Source organism: Ranitomeya imitator, chromosome 4 (genome assembly GCF_032444005.1).
Source record: "Ranitomeya imitator isolate aRanImi1 chromosome 4, aRanImi1.pri, whole genome shotgun sequence".
Lineage (NCBI taxonomy): Eukaryota > Metazoa > Chordata > Amphibia > Anura > Dendrobatidae > Ranitomeya > Ranitomeya imitator.
The window spans coordinates 3,637,376-3,660,479 of record NC_091285.1 but is presented as its reverse complement, the minus strand read 5'-3'; the positions used below and the strand labels follow the sequence as shown (position 1 = coordinate 3,660,479).

At 52.3% G+C, this 23,104-nt stretch overlaps 1 protein-coding gene across 2 annotated transcripts in view; it reads left to right on the top strand.

Moving 5' to 3' along the window:
- GYS2 (glycogen synthase 2) overlaps nt 1-23,104 on the top strand; it is a 123,757-nt gene that overhangs the window by 17,586 nt on the left and 83,067 nt on the right. For both annotated transcript variants that reach the window (XM_069762777.1, XM_069762778.1), the window contains exons 2-10: nt 5,818-5,999; nt 7,948-8,139; nt 9,127-9,312; nt 11,766-11,910; nt 13,745-13,862; nt 16,377-16,497; nt 16,678-16,784; nt 16,863-16,922; nt 16,999-17,077. In XM_069762777.1, coding sequence (XP_069618878.1) covers nt 5,818-5,999; nt 7,948-8,139; nt 9,127-9,312; nt 11,766-11,910; nt 13,745-13,862; nt 16,377-16,497; nt 16,678-16,784; nt 16,863-16,922; nt 16,999-17,077 — 1,190 coding nt within the window. The remainder of the gene's footprint in view (nt 1-5,817; nt 6,000-7,947; nt 8,140-9,126; nt 9,313-11,765; nt 11,911-13,744; nt 13,863-16,376; nt 16,498-16,677; nt 16,785-16,862; nt 16,923-16,998; nt 17,078-23,104) is intronic.

Below are 23,104 nucleotides of genomic sequence, written 5' to 3'. Positions count from 1 at the left end.
CCTCCTTGCCCGAGCTGAGAGTTTAGGAGGGGGGGTGCCTTTTCTTGGCAGGTTTGTTGTGGTACCATGTTCTTTCCATGTGATGATAATGGATTTGATGGGGATCTTCAGAGATTTTTTTTTATGACGCAACCTTGACGTGTACTTCTCAACCACCTTGTTCCTGTTTGTAGACCTCATGGTGTTGTTTGGAGATCTCCTTGGTCTTGCGGTGTTGTTTGGAGATTTCCTTGCTATTCATGGTGTTGTTTGGAGATCTTTTTGGTCTTCATGGTGTTGTTTGGAGATCTCCTTCATCTTCATTATGTTGTTTGGACATCTCCTTGGCCTTCATTATGTTGTTTGGAGATCTCCTTGTTCTTATGGTGTTGTTTGGAGATCTCCTTGGTCTTCATGGTGGTGTTTGGTGATCTCCTTAGTCTTCATGGTGTTGTTTGGTGATCTCCTTGGTCTTCATGGTGTTTGGAGATCTCCTTTGTTTTCATGGTGTTGTTTGGAGATCTCCTTGGTCTCCATGGTGTTGTTTGGAGATCTCCTTGATCTTCATGGTGTTGTTTGGAGATCTCATTGGTCTCCATGGTGTTGTTTGGAGATCTCCTTGATCTTCATGGTGGTGTTTGGAGATCTTTGTTCTTATGGTGTTGTTTGGTGATCTCCTTGGTCTTCATGGTGTTGTTTGGTGATCTCCTTGGTCTTCATGGTGTTGTTTGGAGATCTCCTTGGTCTCCATGGTGTTGTTTGGAGATCTCCTTGATCTTCATGGTGTTGTTTGAAGATCTCCTTGATCTTCATGGTGGTGTTTGGAGATCTCTTTGTTCTTATGATGTTGTTTGGAGATCTCCTTGGTCTTCATGGTGGTGTTTAGTGATCTCCTTGGTCTTCATGGTGGTGTTTGGTGATCTCCTTGATTACGTGATTGACAGACGATCAATGGAAGCTGTTTCCACTAACAGGCCGGTTATCGGGAAACTAACAGTGAGCGTATGGTATATACACCTCCGAGAATATATGTATATACCCCCGATACGGATACTGCAAACTCCACGATAACCCAAGACTTCTCGCTGGCATCACCAGTCGTTTTATAAAGGTGGACTGGAGGCCTGGTTCTGGTAAGATATGGCTTCAGGGGGGCAGGGTTACAGAACAAAAGGAACAGAACTATTACATTTTATATTTTATCCAAAATGAGGCAGTGTTTATGAAAAATATACAGAAGATGTTACAAAGGGGACAAAACAATACAGACTATACAGTACAAAAAACAAGAAGAAACTTACTACGTCACTCACAGACATGAGTCAGCTTAGCCGAAGGAAAGCACTATGCTAGGGGACGTTCAGCAAACGGGATTCAGGCATTTATGATGGGTATCTCTCTACATGAACCAAGATCATAATTCGGATTGACCTTTTATCTGCACCTGAGTTACACCCACATACCCCAACCTTGATGACCTCAGGTGGGCCAGGCTGTTCTCAGCCCCTCAGGATTTTATGAAATTCTCAACTTATACGATAACTTCTCTCTAGAGGATCGCAGAAGTCAGGGCTTGTTATTTGGCGAATATTGATTTGGGGCTTATAAACAGGTATCGCATTTATAAAGAAATATGCATATTCTTCACCTATTCACCCTGAAGCTAAAAATGTATGTACTATCACTATTATATTTATGCAAAACTCCAGTATTCATATTTTTTTCGGACACATGCATCTGGGCTTGCTATAGTAGCATTTGCCTTGCAGTAAACCACAGTGTCATTTGAATTCAAAATACATTTCCTGGAGACAAAAACCCTTCCACCTTGCTATTCATGTGTAAACACAGGTACTCTACTGTTGTCCAGCACTCTGAAAAGAGCTCTCCTGTCTCAATTACCTGTCCAAACTATAACTCTTTGTCTACCACAAGAGACATCCTCATTGGTACTACTGGGGTCTTTTGTCCTAAAAGGAGCCTTGCATGTTAACTAAGATTTTTTGCTCCTTTATGCCCATTGTACTAATCTGATTCTAAGAGAGGGAGGAGGAAGGTGAGTGTCCCCTTCACCAGGGGCTTAGAGATATTAATATTTTCTATGACATATGTACACCCCATGTGCAGGATTATCAGCAGCCATGTCTGTGAGCACTAAGCACCTTGTACTTCTGTGTCTTGCTCAGTGGCGGTCCGTCTCAGCCTATTCACATTGGCCAAGTCTTTGAGCACAAAATACCTTGTACTTATGTGTCTTCCTCAGTGGTAGTCGGGCTCAGCTTCCTCACCTCGCCATTTCTCTGAGACCTGAACACCTTGTACTTCTGTGTCTTGCTCAGTGGTGGTCGGGCTCAACCTCCTCACCTCAGCTGTATCTCTGAGCACTGAACACCTTGTACTTCTGTGTCTTGCTCAGTAGTGGTCCTGCTTAACCTCCTCACCTCAGCTGTATCTCTGAGCACTGAACACCTTGTACTTCTGTGTCTTGCTCAGTAGTGGTCCTGCTTAACCTCCTCACTTCAGCAGCATCTCTGAGCACTAAACACTTTGTACTTCTATGTCTTGCTCAGTGGTGGTTGGGCTCGTCCTCCTCACCTTGGTCATGTACCTGAGCACTGAACACCTTGTACTTCTATGTCTTGCTCAGTGGTGGTTGGGCTCGTCCTCCTCACCTCAGACGTCTCTCTTAGCACTGGACTCCTTGTACTTCTGTGACTTGCTCAGTGGTGGTCGGACTTGTCTCTTAGCACTGAACACCTTGTACTTCTCAGACTTGCTCAGTGGTGCTTGGATTCAGCCTCCTCACCTTGGCTGTTTCTCTGACTACTTATCTCCCGGTGCTTCTGTGTCTTGCTGTCACAGTTCACCCCTCAATGTGTCTGGGATGCAGTTATTGACAGCTCAGCCGTCCAGTCTGGTACAGAGATGTGCTAAAGGTGTCAGTACTTTGACAGTTCAGCTGTCCAATCTGAGACCGGGAGGCATCGGCTGTCTCCAGGTGTTCATTGTCCCAGGTGATTGCCAGGCTATTTAACTGGGCTGTTACTCCCAGACCTCTGCCAGACGTACATTCAGCTACTGTGTGGTTTGTCTCTCTGTGCCTTGCGTTCTTTTTATAGATCTTTCATTGCCTGACCTTGGACCGCGTTTTGACCGTCTGTTTAACCCCTTCTGCTTTAATCCGCTCTCTTACTTGTATTTTGACCTTGGACTGTTACCTAACTATACCTTTGTCTCGTCTCTCTGTTTTATGATGTACATGCTTGGCTTTTGACTTCAGACACCCTGACTATCCTAACGGCTTGGCCATGAGAAGTGACTCATTGTCACATTACGTCTGGTCTATACATTTTTTTTTTCGTCAGTTTGGACCATGTTGACAAGCTTTGTGACCAGGTGGCAAATTTGATGCAGATGACTCAGGATCTGGCTAAGGATTGCCAGAGTCTGTAGTAATCACAATATCAGTTGGAGGGTCAGATAAATAAATTAATGAAGTCTCCCTTATAGCACCCCACTGCTGGCAGTGCTGTGACGTCAGTACCCTCAGATGTACAGTTGAATCTGTAATGGCCCTCAATGATAGGTTTTCTGGAAAGAAAGGCTATTCAGGGAAGAATGTAGGGTATATTTTACCTTGCGCCTCTGGTCGTCAGGGGATGAGTTTTAGCAGGTCAGGTCCATTTACTGGAGGTGGAACTATTGGAGGTTAGAGTTGCCAGTCTTCATGAGAGAGAAGATGTAGACAAGATCTCAGACTCTGTCTACACTGTGGTCTCTCTGGACATTTTCTTAAGAATTGCCCAACTCGTCTCCAAGCTATCAAACCATCGGGAGAACGTCCCGAGTCTGGGTAATGACCGAGGAGGTCACCCAGACTCTCAGGTACATTTTCCTCCCTCTGATAAAGTACTGTTAAAAATGATGATTTACTTTGAGAACCAAGTGTTATCAAAATAGCGTTCATTGACTGTGGGTCTGCTGCTTTGATTCGGGACTGGTTCTGAAGTTAGGGCTCAGGACAGTAGGTTTAGAAAGACCCATTCAAATCATCGCTCTCGACAAGACACCGTTAGCTCACAATTTGGTCAATAGAGCAATGGTGGATTTCACTCTCAAGTGGGGGCACTCCACTCTGAATCCATCTCCTGCTTTGTGTTGGATAATTTGCCTGCTGGATTGGTGTTGGGCTTTCCATGGTTGTAGATCACAATCCAGTTATTGTTTGGTGTCTGAAGGAGATTGTGAAATGGAGTCCCAACTGTTCCAAGAAAAGTCTAAAAAAAATGTATAAATATGCTCCACTAGTCTGGAGGGTCTTCGGGGAACCTGAAGGACTGATGTGTTCTCGGAGAAAGAGGCGGCGATACTACCTCCCCATCGTCCCTATCATTGTGCTATTGATCTTATTCCTAGTGCCAAGTTGCCTAAAGCTTGTCTTTACAATTGGTCAAGGCCTGAGCGGGCCGCCATGAAAGAATGTGTTAATGAGAGTTTACGGAATTTGGCTGCTCCTCTCCCAGTTAATTACATGGCTGTTTCTGTTAATGATTGAGTTTTCACCTCCATATGAAGATGATCGTGATCTCCTGTCTGGTATAAATGGCTTCTCATACTCACGACGGTGATCCTGCTCTATCCCTGACTGTGCAAGTGACGAGAAGAAGTGATGGAGGCAACGGGCACTCAGCATATACTGATGATGGAGGTGACGGGCGATAATCAGACACTGACAAGGGAGGCGAGGGGCGGTCACCAGATACTGATGATGGAGGCGAAGGGCGATAATCAGACACTGACAAGGGAGGCGAGGGGCGGTCACCAGATACTGATGATGGAGGAGACGGGCGGTCACCAGATACTGATGATGGAGGAGACGGGCGGTCACCAGATACTGACGATGGAGGTGACGGGCGGTCACCAGATACTGATGATGGAGGAGACGGGCGGTCACCAGATACTGATGATGGAGGTGACGGGCGGTCACCAGATACTGACGATGGAGGCGACGGGCGGTCATCAGATACTGATGATGGAGGAGACGGGCGGTCACCAGATACTGATGATGGAGGTGACGGGCGGTCACCAGATACTGACGATGGAGGCGACGGGCGGTCACCAGATACTGATGATGGAGGCGAGGGGCGGTCACCAGATTCTGATGATGGAGGCGAGGGGCGGTCACCGGATACTGATGATGGAGGAGACGGGCGGTCACCAGATACTGATGATGGAGGCGAGGGGTGGTCACCAGATACTGATGATGGAGGTGACGGGCGGTCACCAGATACTGATGATGGAGGAGACGGGCGGTCACCAGATACTGATGATGGAGGAGACGGGCGGTCACCAGATACTGATGATGGAGGAGACGGGCGGTCACCAGATACTGATGATGGAGGTGACGGGCGGTCACCAGACACTGATGATGGAGGAGACGGGCGGTCACCAGATACTGATGATGGAGGCGAGGGGCGGTCACCAGATTCTGATGATGGAGGGGACGGGCGGTCACCAGATACTGATGATGGAGGTGATGGGCGGTTACCAGATACTGATGATGGAGGCGAGGGGCGGTCACCAGATTCTGATGATGGAGGCGAGGGGCGGTCACCGGATACTGACGATGGAGGGGACGGGCGGTCACCAGATACTGACGATGGAGGGGACGGACGGTCACCAGACACTGATGATGGAGGCGAGGGGCGGTCACCGAATCCTCTCTTGGATAATCTATTAACCCTTCCATGTGTGGACGTTGTCTTCCGCTGCCTCGGGCTTTTGCTGCTGTTTTTCTGCTTTGTCCTCATCATTTTCTTTGTTCTCCTTTTCTTGCAGTTGGAGGAATATTCACCGTCATCCAGACGAAGGCGAAGATCACGGCGGACGAGTGGGGAGACAACTACTTCTTGATGGGTCCGTACTACGAGCAGAACGTCAGGACGCAGGTGGAGATCTGCGACCCCCCGCTGCCGGCTATCAGGAGGGCGGTGGACGCGCTGCAGGCTCAGGGCTGTCAGGTAATCCACGGCGATTACTACCGACACCGCGACCTTTATATTACAGGAGATCAATTAGTGGCTGCAGATCCCATTACTGATGACAGGCGTCCAATTACCCCCGCAGCCGAGACGTGCGCTCTGTGGGGGGCGACGCCGTGTCACCGACGTTCAGGACGCTGCCGTGTCACCCACGTTCAGGACATCGTCGTGTCACCCACATTCAGGTTGATGCCGTGTCACCCACATTCAGGACGCTCCCGTGTCACCCACGTTCAGGACGCTGCCGTGTCACCCACGTTCAGGACATCATCGTGTCACCCACATTCAGGTTGATGCCGTGTCACCCACATTCAGGACGCTCCCGTGTCACCCACGTTCAGGACGCTGCCGTGTCACCCACGTTCAGGACATCATCGTGTCACCCACATTCAGGTTGACGCCGTGTCACCCACATTCAGGACGCTCCCGTGTCACCCACGTTCAGGACAACGCCGTGTCACCCACGTTCAGGACATCGTCGTGTCACCCACGTTCAGGTTGACGCCGTGTCACCCACATTCAGGACGCTCCCGTGTCACCCACGTTCAGGACAACGCCGTGTCACCCACGTTCAGGACATCGTCGTGTCACCCACGTTCAGGACGACGCCGTGTGACCCACATTCAGGACGACGTCGTGTCACCCACATTCGGGACGCTGCCGTGTCACCCACATTCAGGACGCTGCCGTGTCACCGACGTTCAAGACGACGTCGTGTCACCCACATTCAGGACACTGCCGTGTCACCGACGTTCAAGGCGACGTCGTGTCACCGACGTTCAGGACGCTGCCGTGTCACCCACATTCAGGACGCTGCCGTGTCACCCACATTCAGGACGCTGCCGTGTCACCGACGTTCAGGACGACGCCGTGTCACCCACATTCAGGACGCTGCCGTGTCACCCACGTTCAGGACGACGCCGTGTGACCCACATTCAGGACGACGTCGTGTCACCCACATTCGGGACGCTGCCGTGTCACCCACGTTCAGGACGACGCCGTGTCACCCACATTCAGGACGCTGCCGTGTCACCGACGTTCAGGACGACGCCGTGTCACCCACATTCAGGACGCTGCCGTGTCACCGACGTTCAGGACGACGCCGTGTCACCCACATTCAGGACGCTGCCGTGTCACCCACGTTCAGGACATCGTCGTGTCACCCACGTTCAGGTTGACGCCGTGTCACCCACATTCAGGACGCTGCCGTGTCACCCACATTCAGGACGCTGCCGTGTCACCCACGTTCAGGACGACGCCGTGTCACCCATGTTCAGGACGACGACGTGTCACCCACGTTCAGGACTACACCGTGTCACCCACGTTCAGGACATCGCCGTGTCACCCACGTTCAGGACATCGTCGTGTCACCCACGTTCAGGTTGACGCCGTGTCACCCACGTTCAGGACAACACTGTGTCACCCACGTTCAGGACGACGCCGTGTCACCCACGATCAGGACGACGCCGTGTCACCCACGTTCAGGACGACGCCGTGTCACCCACGTTCAGGACGACGCCGTGTCACCCACGTTCAGGACAACGCCCGCGGGGGCAGACGTCAGTTACCCCATCACCCTGGGGGCAGCCACAGTTACAACATCATCCCGCGGGGCAGGCACAGTTACCCCATCACCCCCAGGTGCAACCTTCAGATACCCCATCACCCCTCAGGTGCAGTAGTCAGTTAGCCCATCACCCCCCGGAAGCAGCCGTCAATTACCTCATTACCCCTCAGGGGCAGCCATTATTTACCCCGTCACCCCGTGGGGGTAGCCACAGTTACCCCGTCACCCCGTGGAGGCAGCCACAGTTACCCCGTCACCCCGTGGGGGCAGCCACAGTTACCCCGTCACCCCGTGGGGGCAGAGCTCCGCAGCCACGCCCCTGCACTGGGAGAGTGACGCGCGCTGTGATTGGCTCCGCAGCTGTACTTCGGCCGCTGGCTCATCGAGGGCAGTCCGTACGTCCTGCTGTTTGACATCGGCTCCGCGGCCTGGAACCTGGACAGGTGGAAGGGAGAATTCTGGGAGGCCTGCAGCGTGGGGATCCCCTACCACGACCGAGAGGCCAACGATGCGCTGCTGCTTGGGTCACTGTCAGCATGGTTCCTGAAAGAGGCGAGTCCTGACGTCAGCTCCAGTACTACCATCCCCAATATCCCAGTGCTATTACCCCCAACATCCCAGTGCTACCACCTCCAACATCCCAGTGCTACCATCCCTAACGTCCCAGCACTACCACTCCCACGATCCCAGTGCTACCACCGAAACATCCCAGTGCTACCACCTCCAATGTCCCAGTACCACCAACATCCCAGTACTCCCACCATCCCAGTACCACCACCTCCAATATCCAAGTACCACCACCATCCCAGTACCACCACCTCCAATATCCAAGTACCACCACCATCCCAGTACCCCCACTCTCACCATCCCAGTACCACCAACATCCCAGTACTCCCGCCATCCCAGTACCACCACCTCCAATAGCCAAGTACCACCACCATCCCAGTATCACCACCTCCAATATCCAAGTACCACCACCATCCCAGTACCCCCACTCTCACCATCCCAGTACCACCAACATCCCAGTACTCCCGCCATCCCAGTACCACCACCTCCAATAGCCAAGTACCACCACCATCCCAGTACCCCCACTCTCAACATCCCAGTACCACCAACATCCCAGTACTCCCACTATCCCAGTACCGCCACCTCCAATATGCAAGTACCATCACCATCATTGTACCACCCCCCCACCATCCACTACCACCACCATACCAGTACCACCACCTCCAATATTCCAGTACCACCACCATCATTGTACCACCACCCCCACCATCCACTACCCCCACCATACCAGTACCACCACCTCCAATATTCCAGTACCACCACCATCATTGTACCACCCCCCCACCATCCACTACCACCACCATACCAGTACCACCACCTCCAATATTCCAGTACCACCACCATCATTGTACCACCACCCCCACCATCCACTACCCCCACCATCCCAGTACCATCACCACCACCATCCCAGTACCCCACCCCCACCATCCCTGTACCACCACTCCAGGGTCACGTCTGCGCTGTTTCTTACAGCTGACCGAGCAGCTCCAGGACCGGCCGAACGTCATCGCTCACTTCCACGAGTGGCAGGCCGGCGCTGGGCTCATCCTATGCCGATTCCACAAGCTGCCCGTGGCTACAATCTTCACCACCCACGCCACCCTGCTGGGGCGATACCTGTGCGCCGCCAACGTGGACTTCTACAACAGACTGGACCAGGTGAGGGGGCGATGCTGGGAGACACAGCTCCGGCCCCCGCGATGCGGCCTCGGTGCGCAACCTGAGAGCTAACAGAGAGCAGCAGAGTGTCAGGGCCTGTACGGAGCATGCTCAGACAGATGGCTAATGGGGTCCTCACAGACCCAAGGCAAATGCAGCCACTCATCTCAGACGGGGGTCACCACAGACCAGCTATGCATAGGATCGGACTCGGGGGGTAATGAAAGGGATCGGATGCGAGAGGCAATGAGTGGGATCAGACATGGGGGTGATGAGTGGGATCGGACGCGGGGGGCAATGAGTGGGATCGGAGGCGGGCGGTGATGAGTGGGATCGGACGCGGGGGGCAATGAGTGGGATCGGACGCGGGGGGCAATGAGTGGGATCGGACGCGGGGGGCAATGAGTGGGATCGGACGCGGGGGGCAATGAGTGGGATCGGACGCGGGGGGCAATGAGTGGGATCGGACGCGGGGGGCAATGAGTGGGATCGGACGCGGGGGGCAATGAGTGGGATCGGACGCGGGGGGCAATGAGTGGGATCGGACGCGGGGGGCAATGAGTGGGATCGGACGCGGGGGGCGATGAGTGGGATCGGACGTGGGGGGCGATGAGAGGGATCAGACGTGGGGGGCGATGAGCGGGATTTGGATGCGGGGGGCGATGAGCGGGATTGGTTGCAGGGGAATATGAGTGGGATCGGAAGCGGGGGTGATGAGCGGGATCGGATGCGGGGGGCGATGAGTGGGATCGGATGCGGGGGGTGATGAGTTGGATTGGACATGGGAGGTGATGAGCGGGATCGGATGCGGGGGACGATGAGCGGGATCGGATGCGGGGGGCGATGAGCGGGATCGGATGCGGGGGGCGATGAGCGGGATTGGTTGCGGGGGAATATGAGTGGGATCGGATGCAGGGGGCGATGAGCGGGATCGGATGCAGGGGGCGATGAGCGGGATCGGATGCAGGAGGCGATGAGCGGGATTGGTTGTGGGGGGCGATGAGCGGGATCGGATGCGGGGGGCGATGAGCGGGATCGGATGCAGGGGGCGATGAGCGGGATTGGTTGTGGGGGGCGATGAGCGGGATCGGATGCAGGGGGGCGATGAGCGGGATCGGATGCGGGGGGCGATGAGCGGGATTGGATGCGGGGGCGATGAGCGGGATCGGATGCGGGGGGCGATGAGCGGGATCGGATGCGGGGGGTGATGAGCGGGATTGGTTGTGGGGGGCGATGAGCGGGATCGGATGCAGGGGCGATGAGCGGGATCGGATGCGGGGGGCGATGAGCGGGATTGGATGCGGAGGACGATGAGTGGGATCGGATGCGGGGCGATGAGCGCGATTGGATGCGGGGGGTGATGAGCGCGATTGGATTCGGGGTGCGATGAGCGGGATTGGATGCGGGGGGCGATGAGCGGGATTGGTTGCGGGGGAATATGAGTGGGATCGGAAGCGGGGGTGATGAGCGGGATCGGATGCGGGGGGAGATGAGTGGGATCGGATGCGGGGGGGATGAGCGGGATTGGTTGTGGGGGGCAATGAGTGGGATTGGACATGGGGGGCGATGAGCGGGATTGGATGCAGGGAGCGATGAGCGCGATCGGATGCGGGTGAAGATGAGTGGGATCGGATGCGGGGGGCGATGAGCGGGAACGGAGGCAGGGGTGGGATCGGATGCAGGGTGATGAGTGGGATCGGAGGCGGGGGACGATGTGGGGGATCGGAGGCGGTGGCGATGAGCGGGATCGGAGGAGGTGGATGATGTGGGGGACCGGATGCGGTGGGCGATGATTGCGATCAGATGCAGGGTGATGAGTGGGATCGGAGACGGGGGACGATGTGGAGGATCGGAGGCGGGGGCGATGAGCGGGATCGGAGGTGGGGGCGATGAGCGGGATCGGAGGCGGGGGACGATGTGAGGGATCGGATGTGGGAGGCGATGAGCGGGATCGGAGGCGGGGGACGATGTGGGGGATCGGAGGCGGGGGCGATGAGCGGGATCGGAGGCAGGGGACGATGTGGGGGATCGGATGCGGGGGTGATGAGCAGGATCGGAGGCAAGGGGCTGCCTTTGTAGGATCTCAGCCTGTAAAGGTTAGGTGCTCTGCCCTCAGTGTGGCGGAGCGCGGCTGTACGGGGATGACGCGTCTGACCTTCGCAGGTGGCGGGGCAGCTCCGGCCGCAGCGCTCGCCTCCTCCATGGCCTTTGGGCCTCGCTGACCTTTCCTCGGCTGCGGACGTCTCTCGTTAGGAGTCGGATAACATAGAAATGTTACCGTCTGTCAGAAAGTCACCTGACTAATGGCTGCAGAGCGGAGCATCCGAGCCGCGCGCGACTCACTGCAGCGCAAATGTCAGCGGCGCGGAGAAAACCGAGAGCTGCGGCCCCGAGCCCGGGGTGATTGACAGTCGGAGTCTCTGCTGCCTCGCGCCTCATTTTCTGTCTCTTAGTTTGATATCGATAAAGAAGCCGGAGAGCGACAGATCTACCACCGATACTGCATGGAGCGCGCCGCCGCACACTGCGCCCACGTCTTCACCACCGTGTCCCAGATCACCGGCATCGAGGCCGAGCACATGCTGAAGAGGAAAGCAGGTAACGGGCGGCGAGCGAGGGGGTGACACGGCAAAGCGCCACCCACTGCCAGCAGCAATGTCCGCCAGCAGCAATGTCCGCCAGCAGCAGCAATGTTCGCCAGCAGCAGCATGCGCCAGCAGCAATGTCCGCCAGCAGCAATGTCCGCCAGCAGCAATGTCCGCCAGCAGCAATGTTCGCCAGCAGCAGCAATGTTCGCCAGCAGCAGCAATGTTCGCCAGCAGCAATGTCCGCCAGCAGCAATGTCCGCCAGCAGCAATGTTCGCCAGCAGCAGCAATGTTCGCCAGCAGCAGCAATGTTCGCCAGCAGCAGCATGCGCCAGCAGCAATGTCCGCCAGCAGCAATGTCCGCCAGCCGCAATGTCCGCCAGCAGCAACATGCGCCAGCAGCAATGTCCGCCAGCAGCAACATGCGCCAGCAGCAATGTTCGCCAGCAGCAATGTTAGCCAGCAGCAATGTCCGCCAGCAGCAGCAATGTTCGCCAGCAGCAGCATGCACCAGCAGCAATGTTCGCCAGCAGCAATGTTCGCCAGCAGCAATGTTCGCCAGCAGCAATGTCCGCCAGCCGCAATGTCCGCCAGCAGCAGCATGCGCCAGCAGCAATGTCCGCCAGCAGCAATGTGCGCCAGCAGCAATGTCCCCCAGCAGCAATGTTCGCCAGCAGCAATGTTCGCCAGCAGCAATGTGCGCCAGCAGCAATGTCCGCCAGCAGCAATGTTCGCCAGCAGCAGCAATGTTCGCCAGCAGCAACATGCGCCAGCAGCAATGTCCGCCAGCAGCAGCATGCGCCAGCAGCAATGTTCGCCAGCAGCAATGTTCGCCAGCAGCAATGTGCGCCAGCAGCAATGTTCGCCAGCAGCAATGTCCGCCAGCCGCAATGTCCGCCAGCAGCAGCATGCGCCAGCAGCAATGTCCGCCAGCAGCAATGTGCGCCAGCAGCAATGTCCGCCAGCAGCAATGTCCGCCAGCCGCAATGTTCGCCAGCCGCAATGTGCGCCAGCAGCAATGTCCGCCAGCAGCAGCAATGTTCGCCAGCAGCAATGTCCGCCAGCAGCAATGTCCGCCAGCAGCAATGTCCGCCAGCAGCAATGTTCGCCAGCAGCAATGTTCGCCAGCAGCAATGTCTGCCAGCAGCAATGTCCGCCAGCAGCAATGTTCGCCAGCAGCAATGTGCGCCAGCAGCAATGTCCGCCAGCAGCAATGTGCGCCAGCAGCAATGTCCTCCAGCAGCAATGTCCGCCAGCAGCAATGTCCGCCAGCAGCAATGTTCGCCAGCAGCAATGTCCGCCAGCAGCAATGTGCGCCAGCAGCAATGTCCGCCAGCAGCAATGTACGCCAGCAGCAATGTCCGCCTGCAGCAATGTCCGCCTGCAGCAATGTCCGCCAGCAGCAATGTCCGCCAGCAGCAATGTCCGCCAGCAGCAATGTTCGCCAGCAGCAATGTCCGCCTGCAGCAATGTCCGCCTGCAGCAATGTCCGCCAGCAGCAATGTGCGCCAGCAGCAATGTTCGCCAGCAGCAATATCCGCCAGAAGCAATGTGCGCCAGCAGCAATGTCCGCCAGCAGCAATGTGCGCCAGCAGCAATGTCCGCCAGCAGCTACGTGCGCCAGCAGCAATGTCTGCCAGCAGCAATGTCTGCCAGCAGCAATGTCCGCCAGCAGCAATGTTCGCCCGCAGCAATGTGCGCCAGCAGCAATGTCCGCCAGCAGCAATGTCCGCCAGCAGCAACGTGCGCCAGCAGCAACGTGCGCCAGCAGCAATGTGCGCCTGCAGCAATGTCTGCCAGCAGCAATGTCCGCCAGCAGCAATGTCCGCCTGCTCTGCACCCACAGATGTCATCACCCCCAACGGCCTCAACATCAAGAAGTTCTCCGCCACGCACGAATTCCAGAACCTGCACTCCCTGTACAAGGCCCGGATCCAGGAGTTCATCCGTGGACACTTCTACGGGTATGGGGTCCGAATGGAACAGTCAGCTGTGCTCCAGTCACCCCCAGAGCTGCACTCACTATTCTGCTGTTATTATTATTATTTATTATAGCGCCATTTATTCCATGGCGCTTTACATGTGAGGAGGGGTATACATAATAAAAACAAGTACAATAATCTTAGACACTACAAGTCATAACTGGAGAGAGGACCCTGCCCGCGAGGGCTCACAATCTACAAGGGATGGGTGAGGATACAGGAGGAGAGAGGACCCTGCCCGCGAGGGCTCACAATCTACAAGGGATGGGAGAGGATACAGTAGGAGAGAGGACCCTGCCCGCGAGGGCTCACAATCTACAAGGGATGGGTGAGGATACAGGAGGAGAGAGGACCCTGCCCGCGAGGGCACACAATCTACAAGGGATGGGTGAGGATACAGGAGGAGAGAGGACCCTGCCCGCGAGGGCTCACAATCTACAAGGGATGGGAGAGGATACAGTAGGAGAGAGGACCCTGCCCGCGAGGGCTCACAATCTACAAGGGATGGGTGAGGATACAGGAGGAGAGGACCCTGCCTGTGAGGGCTCACAATCTACAAGGGATGGGTGAGGATACAGGAGGAGAGAGGACCCTGCCCGCGAGGGCTCACAATCTAGAAGGGATGGTGTTGTGAATTCTGTGGCAGAGCTCCCTCCTGTGGTCACAAGTGGTACTTCGGCTGATTCTCTCTGGGAGCTTCCGTTTGTGGAGGAAACTGGTACTGCTGCTTCTGAGTTTCCTCCCTCAGGTGATCTGGTGAGGTCGTTAGGTGCTTCTCTACTTAACCCCACCTAATGCTTTGATTCATGCTTCCTGTCAATGTTCCAGTGTTGGACTTGTGTTTCTCTGGATCATTCCTGTGGCCTGCTGCTCTGCATAGCTAAGTGCTTCTTTGCTATTTGTTGCTATTTTTTCTGTCCAGCTTGTCTATTTGTTTTGCTGGAAGCTCTGGGACGCAAAGGGTGTACCTCCGTGCCGTTAGTTCGGTACGGAGGGTCTTTTTGCCCCTTTGCGTGGTTTTCTTTAGGGTTTTGTGTAGACCGCAAAGTTATCTTTCCTATCCTCGTTCTGTCTAGAATATCGGGCCTCACTTTGCTGAATCTATTTCATCCCTACGTTTGTCTTTTCATCTTACTCACAGTCATTATATGTGGGGGGCTGCCTTTTCCTTTGGGGTATTTCTCTGAGGCAAGGTAGGCTTATTTTTTCTATCTTCAGGCTAGTTAGTTTCTCAGGCTGTGCCGAGTTGCATAGGGAGCGTTAGGCGCAATCCACGGCTGCCTCTAGTTGTGTTGGAGAGGATCAGGGATTGCGGTCTGCAGAGTTCCCACGTCTCAGAGCTCGTTCTATTATTTTGGGTTATTGTCAGATCACTGTATGTGCTCTGACCTCCATGTCCATTGTGATACTGAATTGCCTTTCATAACAGGATGGGTGAGAATACAGGAGGAGAGAGGACCCTGCCCGCGAGGGCTCACAATCTAGAAGGGATGGGTGAGAATACAGGAGGAGAGGACCCTGCCTGTGAGGGCTCACAATCTACAAGGGATGGGTGAGGATACAGGAGGAGAGAGGACCCTGCCTGTGAGGGCTCACAATCTACAAGGGATGGGTGAGGATACAGGAGGAGAGGACCCTGCCTGTGAGGGCTCACAATCTACAAGGGATGGGTGACGATACAGGAGGAGAGAGGACCCTGCCCGCGAGGGCTCACAATCTACAAGGGATGGGTGAGGACACAGGAGGAGAGAGGACCCTGCCCGCGAGGGCTCACAATCTACAAGGGATGGGTGAGGATACAGGAGGAGAGAGGACCCTGCCCGCGAGGTTCACAATCTACAAGGGATGGGTGAGGATACAGGAGGAGAGAGGACCCTGCCCACGAGGGCTCACAATCTACAAGGGATGGGTGACTATACAGGAGGAGAGAGGACCCTGCCCGCGAGGTTCACAATCTACAAGGGATGGGTGAGGATACAGGAGGAGAGAGGACCCTGCCCACGAGGGCTCACAATCTACAAGGGATGGGTGAGGATACAGGAGGAGTGAGGACCCTGCCCGCGAGGGCTCACAATCTACAAGGGATGGGTGACGATACAGGAGGAGAGAGGACCCTGCCTGCGAGGTTCACAATCTACAAGGGATGGGTGAGGATACAGGAGGAGAGAGGACCCTGCCCGCGAGTACACAATGTCTTATCCTCCAGTCACCTCCAGAGCTGCACTCACTATTCAGCTGTTACATCATGTTTTATCCTCCAGTCACCCCCAGAGCTGCGGTCACTCCTTCTCTGTAATGATGTCTGCTTGCTGTCAGTGAAAGTGGACATTCCTCTTTTGATCGGTTACTTGTCACAGCTGAGGTTTTAGCACATTTGTTTCCAGTGTAGAGGAGCATTCGTGAGCCCTGGGTGGATCTCTCCGGATGGATCTCTCCTGTGTGATCTATGGTGGTTGTGGATTTTTCTTCCCTTTAACCCTTCGTGTCTCCCCGCAGACACCTGGACTTCAGTCTGGAGAAGACGCTGTTCTTCTTCATTGCTGGACGCTACGAATATTCCAATAAAGGAGCCGACATTTTCCTGGAGTCTCTGTCCAGACTGAACTTCCTGCTCCGGGTACGAGGGTCTTATAATGGTCACTGCGTCGTGAGAACATTAGGGGGCGGGGCTGACAACCTATCCGCCCTCGTACAGGCGGGTTGTCGGCAGTAGTCCTGTGGTATGGGCATTTCCCATGATTACTCCCCCGGCGTGGGTTACTACCACCTGTCCATTGTCACCCTCCTCTCGGCTCAGGTGCACCGCAGTGATGTCACGGTCGTGGTCTTCTTCATTATGCCGACTAAGACGAATAACTTCAATGTGGAGACGCTGAAGGGTCAGGCGGTGAGGAAGCAGCTGTGGTGAGTCCGTCTCTGCTCGGCGGCCCGGGGTTGGGGGTGGTACGTTATTTCGTAGTATAAGCCGTGTGTTGGTTTCAGGGACACCGCTCACACCATAAAGGAGAAGTTTGGGAAGAAGCTGTATGAAGCGCTGCTGAGGTACGAGCCACCAACTCCAGCTGATGAGTGTCCCGTCGGGGTGTTACGTACTATCTTATACTACCTCTCTAATCAGGGGCGAAATACCCGACATGAGCAAGATCCTGGACCGCGACGATCTGACCATCATGAAGAGGGCGATATTCTCCACACAGGTATATGGCGGGAGTGTATAATGCTCAATGCGGTGCTACTGATGATACCAAATAAAAGTCCCATATAGTGTTCGTATAATGGTTCTATACAGCATGTGTGTAATAGACTCCATATAAAAGTGCCATATAGTACTGGTAAAATAGTTCTATACCACATGTGTATAGAACCACTATTAGTACAGGAATACAGCACTAGAACCACTATTACTAAATCAATGCATCACCAGAACATCAATTCATGAATACTTCACCAGAACCAACATCAGTATGTGATACACCACCAGAACCCCCATTAGTGCATGAATACAACACCAGAACCATCAATACATGAATACATTGCCAGAACCAGAATCAGTACATAAATGAATCACCATAATTACTATTAGTACATTAACATAGCAGCAGAATCACCATCATCATGAATACGCCATCTGTTGTACATTAGTACATTACTAGAACCACTATCAGTAAATAAATACATCACCAGAACCACCATCATTACATGAATATTGCTCCGGATCCACCGTCAGTACATAAATACAACACCAGAACCACCACTAGTGCATTAATATTTCACCAGAACCATCATCAGTACATGAATCCAGCACCAGAACCTCCAATAGTACATGAATACAACACCAGAACCACCATGAGTACATGAATGCATTACCAGAACCCCCATCAATACAGGAAAACAGCACCGGAACCGTCATCAGTACATGAATACAGAACTACCATCAGTGCATGAATATTACACCAGAATTAACAATTTAGTACATGATTACATTACCACAACCACCATTAGTACATGAATACAACCCCAGAAGCCCCAGCTATCCCGAGGTAAATCATTAGAGCCCACATCGATACATGAATACATCCCCAGACCCACTAACAGTACAGAAATGCAGAACCAGAAACATCACTACATGAACACAACAGCAAAACCATCATCTGTATATTAATACATAGCAAGAACAGCCATCAGGATATGACTACATCACGAGAACCACTATCAGTACATGAATAAATCATCTGCACCGCTATCAGTACATAAATGCAGCAGCAGAAGCAGCATCAGTACATGAAAACAGCACCAGAACCACCATCAGTACATTAATATATCATCAGAACCACCATCAGTACAGGAGTACATTAGCAAAAGCTCCATAAGTACATGCATAAATCACCTTAAGCAGCATCAGTACATGAATACATCACCTGAAGCATCATCAGCACATAATTACAGCACCAGAATCACCATCAGTACATGAATAGGTCACCAGAGCCACCATCAGTACATGAATACATCACCAGAAGCGCCATCAGCACATGATTACAGCACCAGAACCACCATCAGTACATGAATAGGTCACCAGAGCAACCATCAGTACATGAATACATCACCAGAAGCGCCATCAGCACATAATTACAGCACCAGAACTACCATCAGTACATGAATACGTCTCCAGAACTACCATCAGGTACATGAATACAGCAGCAGATCTACCATCAGTGCATTAATACATCACTAGAATCATCTTTAGCAACCACAGTCTCTTATGTGTACTCATCAGGAAGGGCCCATGCATTATATGCTTATGAGGGAAACCGTTATCTAGGCCATAGTTTGCAGCATATTATATCTAGCAAACCTTTTGCACTTTGCAGTCATTTTTTTAATTCTTATTATTGCACTTTATTGGATTCTTGCATATAGTGTTTGTAACGGGGTCTACCAAGCTGGGGTACCTCTTTCAGTACCACCCCGTGTTTCAGGAGGTCCACTCTGCTTTGGCTGGAGTCTGAATGAAGGACGCTGGCTGGAATTGCTTGGTTACATGGGCGCATATAAAAGATCACTGCTTCTCCACGTATTTCCAGTCTAAGAACACCCTTTATGTACAGCACACAGAATATATCACACAGATACAGCGGGCAGGCCAATAGAAAAGCGGCAGGCCAGACATACATTACAATAGCCGCAGGTGGCCGGAGCCTGCCGATATTTACTGTGGGAATTACAAAGGTGGGGGAGGTCAGAAGGGGAATATTGTGTCCCCTCTGCCCAGGGGCGCAGCCTGTGGACTGATGCATCTCACATGGAACCTATTATACATACATATAACTCAACATATTCTGAGTGCTGAGTGGTCCCGTAACACGTAACAGTGTTATATATAGTTTTCATTATTAATCTAAATAACTTTTTATGAATTACTATTTTCCGCACTAAGCACTTTTTTCCTACATATCTACCTCTATTAGTGGTGACCCTGTGATACCGCATCTAAATATTGGGAGCGTTTACAGTATTTAGGGAAGTCCTATTCCCTCTATTCTACTATCATATATCTAAGTTCCCCTATAGTAATATACCTTGTAGGAAAGAAAAAGCGCAGATAGTGTCTTATCTCACAATGTAAGAGAAGATTTGTTAGTAATGTAACTGCTCACCTGATGTAAAAGATTCATTAGCATATAGTGCCGGCTGCCGCAGATCCACCGGTCGACACGCGACCGTAGCTAAATCTCTGAATAGGACGATTTGTGGGTTATGATCCACGCTGCCAGCTCATCCAAAACAGACAAAATGTACAATTGAACAGTGGTTTATTCCACGCGTTTTGGAGTGCATATGACTCCTTCAGGAAAATACCACCTGGTGAAGAAGGAGTCATAAGCACTCGAAATGCGTAGAATAAACCACTGTTCAATTGTATATTTTGTGTGTTTTGGATGAGCTGATACAGCTCCCCAGGGTCCTGGTCGTTGCAGTAATGTCATTCTTCCACCAGGGGGAGTGATATTACGTCTGAAGGCAATAAAGGAGATCACTTTACCAGGTATCACAAACCATACACCACACTTCACACTCCAGTCCACCAGGGGGAGCCATGCTCCTATTTAGTAGGGCACTCCTCACAATTAGGTAAAACTGGTGGTCTGGATAGGAAGTGGGTCAGAAGCTGACTGGGCTTGACCCAGGCAGCACCTGTCAGGCAGCCAGTGGGGAAAGAAGGAACATCTAGCAGCTGCAGACAGGAGGGTCCCTGACAGGGGTGGGATCCTGTCAGAGGCCTAGACAGAGGGCCACGGAGCTGCGCCTGCTTACCAATGCAGCAGCATCCAAAGAAAGAGACATTGAAGTGAATTGCGTTGCTGAGAGTGAGAAATGAAGTCATAGCAAAAGGAGAGGAAACCAGAAGGAGTTCTGCCCTGCAAAGGCTGCCTCCTTCTGAGGTGCAGAAGCCGGTAGCCAGAACACCGAGGGAGTCATCGTCTCCAAGCCTGGCTCCAGAGACTGGCAGGACAGCTAGTTCCATATTAGTTGCCCGACCCTACACCCAGGAGGCACGGTGGCAACTTGTGGGGGCCGGGATGTGATAGTGTCCCTGTAAAAAGCCTCAGGCCATCAGTCATACGGGTTTGTCCTATCCTTACCATCAGGGTGACAGAGAGAAAGAGACATAACATCTAGAACATCTACAACAGTTGTGAGGACCTTACCGAGAAGCTCAGCAGTAAGGTACTGCAACACTCAGGCGCTAGAGGAAGGCTACTGATTTCCACCTGGATAAGGGGACTCTGGATTTGCCTTCAGACCGGCCGGACTCTGCCTGCCCTGTGATCTGGTGCTCTGGACTGTGGATGCTGAACCTTCAGTAAAAAGGTTTTACTGCATAAAACACATACTGCACCCATCCATCATCTACACTTCTGGAAGCCCTGGGGACATACTTCACCTGTGGGAAGGTATACCATCTAGCTGCCATAACATCACCCCAGCGGACCCCTAAGCAGCGTCGGTCACCCTGACCGAATACCACGTCACGAACATTTATCCCTTTAAAGACCTATCCCCCCATTTATTAATGGACGCCCCTAGGGCCACGGACCGGGTCAGCCACCGTGACATCCCCCTTGAGAACCGAAGGGCCCGGCTCCGAGTACCCTACTGCCCTACTGGGGGCGCTCAACTGGCAGCGTGGATCATAACCCACAAATCCTCCTATTCAGCGATTTAAGTTCCCCTATAACAATATATTAATTATTGCATCTTGGAGCCTGTGAAGAAACCAGATTATATCTTAATTACCCAAATGACTATGTTTTGCAAACTAAGAAGAACTGACTTTTTATCTGTAGGTTGGCTTTTGGATTTAACTGTTGATTTCTGGTGGGTCAAGAAAACAGACTTTTGTTTGTGTAAGTCTTTAATAGTGACTTGTAAGCTGATATTTCATATAACATAGTGTGCACTTATCTTTGACTATTGATGTTTGCTGATATGCTAATTGTGCATTGTATTATGGAGCCAGTTTGTTGACTTCAAAAGCAGAGGGAAAAACTGTGCAAATAGATTGGTCAAGCAATGCTACTTGATCTCTGTCATCACTATTATTTTCCCTTATCTGTGATGCGGGACTGAAAGGGCACTTGCTAGGGTACATGACTCGGGTATAAGGGTACTCAGACAGCGAGACAAGGACACAGAGTGACACAGCGGCATTCTGCAAAACACTTAATGGACGAGAGAAAGGACTGCAGCCAATTCATCACGGCACCATCACGAGGGACACGTATCTTTCATGCTACAGGAAACAACCTAGGGGTTTTTGGCTCCGGTTGGAAGGATACAGATCTGCTCCACTGACCATCACTGAACTATGGATATGTTTGGAGAAATCCAGGATTGGGACCCGCTGGTCGCCTGTCTCCATGGAGATGTTTGGATAAGCCAGGGGGTGATTCTCGTGTCAACTGGCCTTGGACCTTGTATGGACTCTATGGACTGTCATCTCCCTATGCTTGTTGTTACCTCCTCTCTCTGCATGCCACAGGTGGGGTAGCTGACCCTGGGAGCTCTGACGTAACATCTGCCATTATCCCGGCAAGTCAGCAGAAGGGTGAGATTCTGTAATTTTCACCATCTTGGGAAATTTTGCTGGGACTGTTCTATGTTATCTGCCTGTTTTGTTGTTCAATAAAGTATTGCCGCATTGTTTTACCCTTACTCTGCGTTGTCTGAATAGCGTTATACCCACGTTAATGGGAGAGCGGGCATTAGGTGGGACGATCTCTGGTCCATGCGTTTCCGACTAGCGGACTGGGGTGCCCGCCAACCCCCCCATTTCTCCACACTTGGTGGCAGCAGTTGGATACTACTCAGCCCGGCCGAACTGGGGTAGCTGCAGGGGGCTGGTGTACTCACACTCTGTCCAGGGCTCCACAAACAGGGAGGCATACAGACAGACCAGCAGACCATTGATGAGTGTCACGATAATGTAAAAAATGCCATGTTCTGAGTAATTTTCTAGGAGGTTCCATAATTCCAGACACACGCTGCAAATTCGACCTGCTGTGGGCTCTCCGACTCCCCTCTTCAGCTGCATAGGAAACTCTTCTCACTACACACTCTGTACCAATGTGCAGCAGCCCCCACTGAGTAGTTTATGGCTTTCAGCTGGGAAAGGCAGCCATAGTACCTTGTGCTCTTTTGTTCAGGTAGAAACTTAATAGTAAGGAATAATTTTACCTCAGGTGACAGAGATATGAAAGTTATATACAGGTCCTTCTCAAAAAATTAGCATATAGTGTTAAATTTCATTATTTCCCATAATGTAATGATTACAATTAAACTTTCATATATTATAGATTCATTATCCACCAACTGAAATGTGTCAGGTCTTTTATTGTTTTAATACTGATGATTTTGGCATACAACTCCTGATAACCCAAAAAACCTGTCTCAATAAATTAGCATATTTCACCCATCCAATCAAATAAAAGTGTTTTTTAATAACAAACAAAAAAACCATCAAATAATAATGTTCAGTTATGCCCTCAATACTTGGTCGGGAATCCTTTGGCAGAAATGACTGCTTCAATGCGGCGTGGCATGGAGGCAATCAGCCTGTGACACTGCTGAGATGTTATGGAGGCCCAGGATGCTTCAATAGCGGCCTTAAGCTCATCCAGAGTGTTGGGTCTTGCGTCTCTCAACTTTCTCTTCACAATATCCCA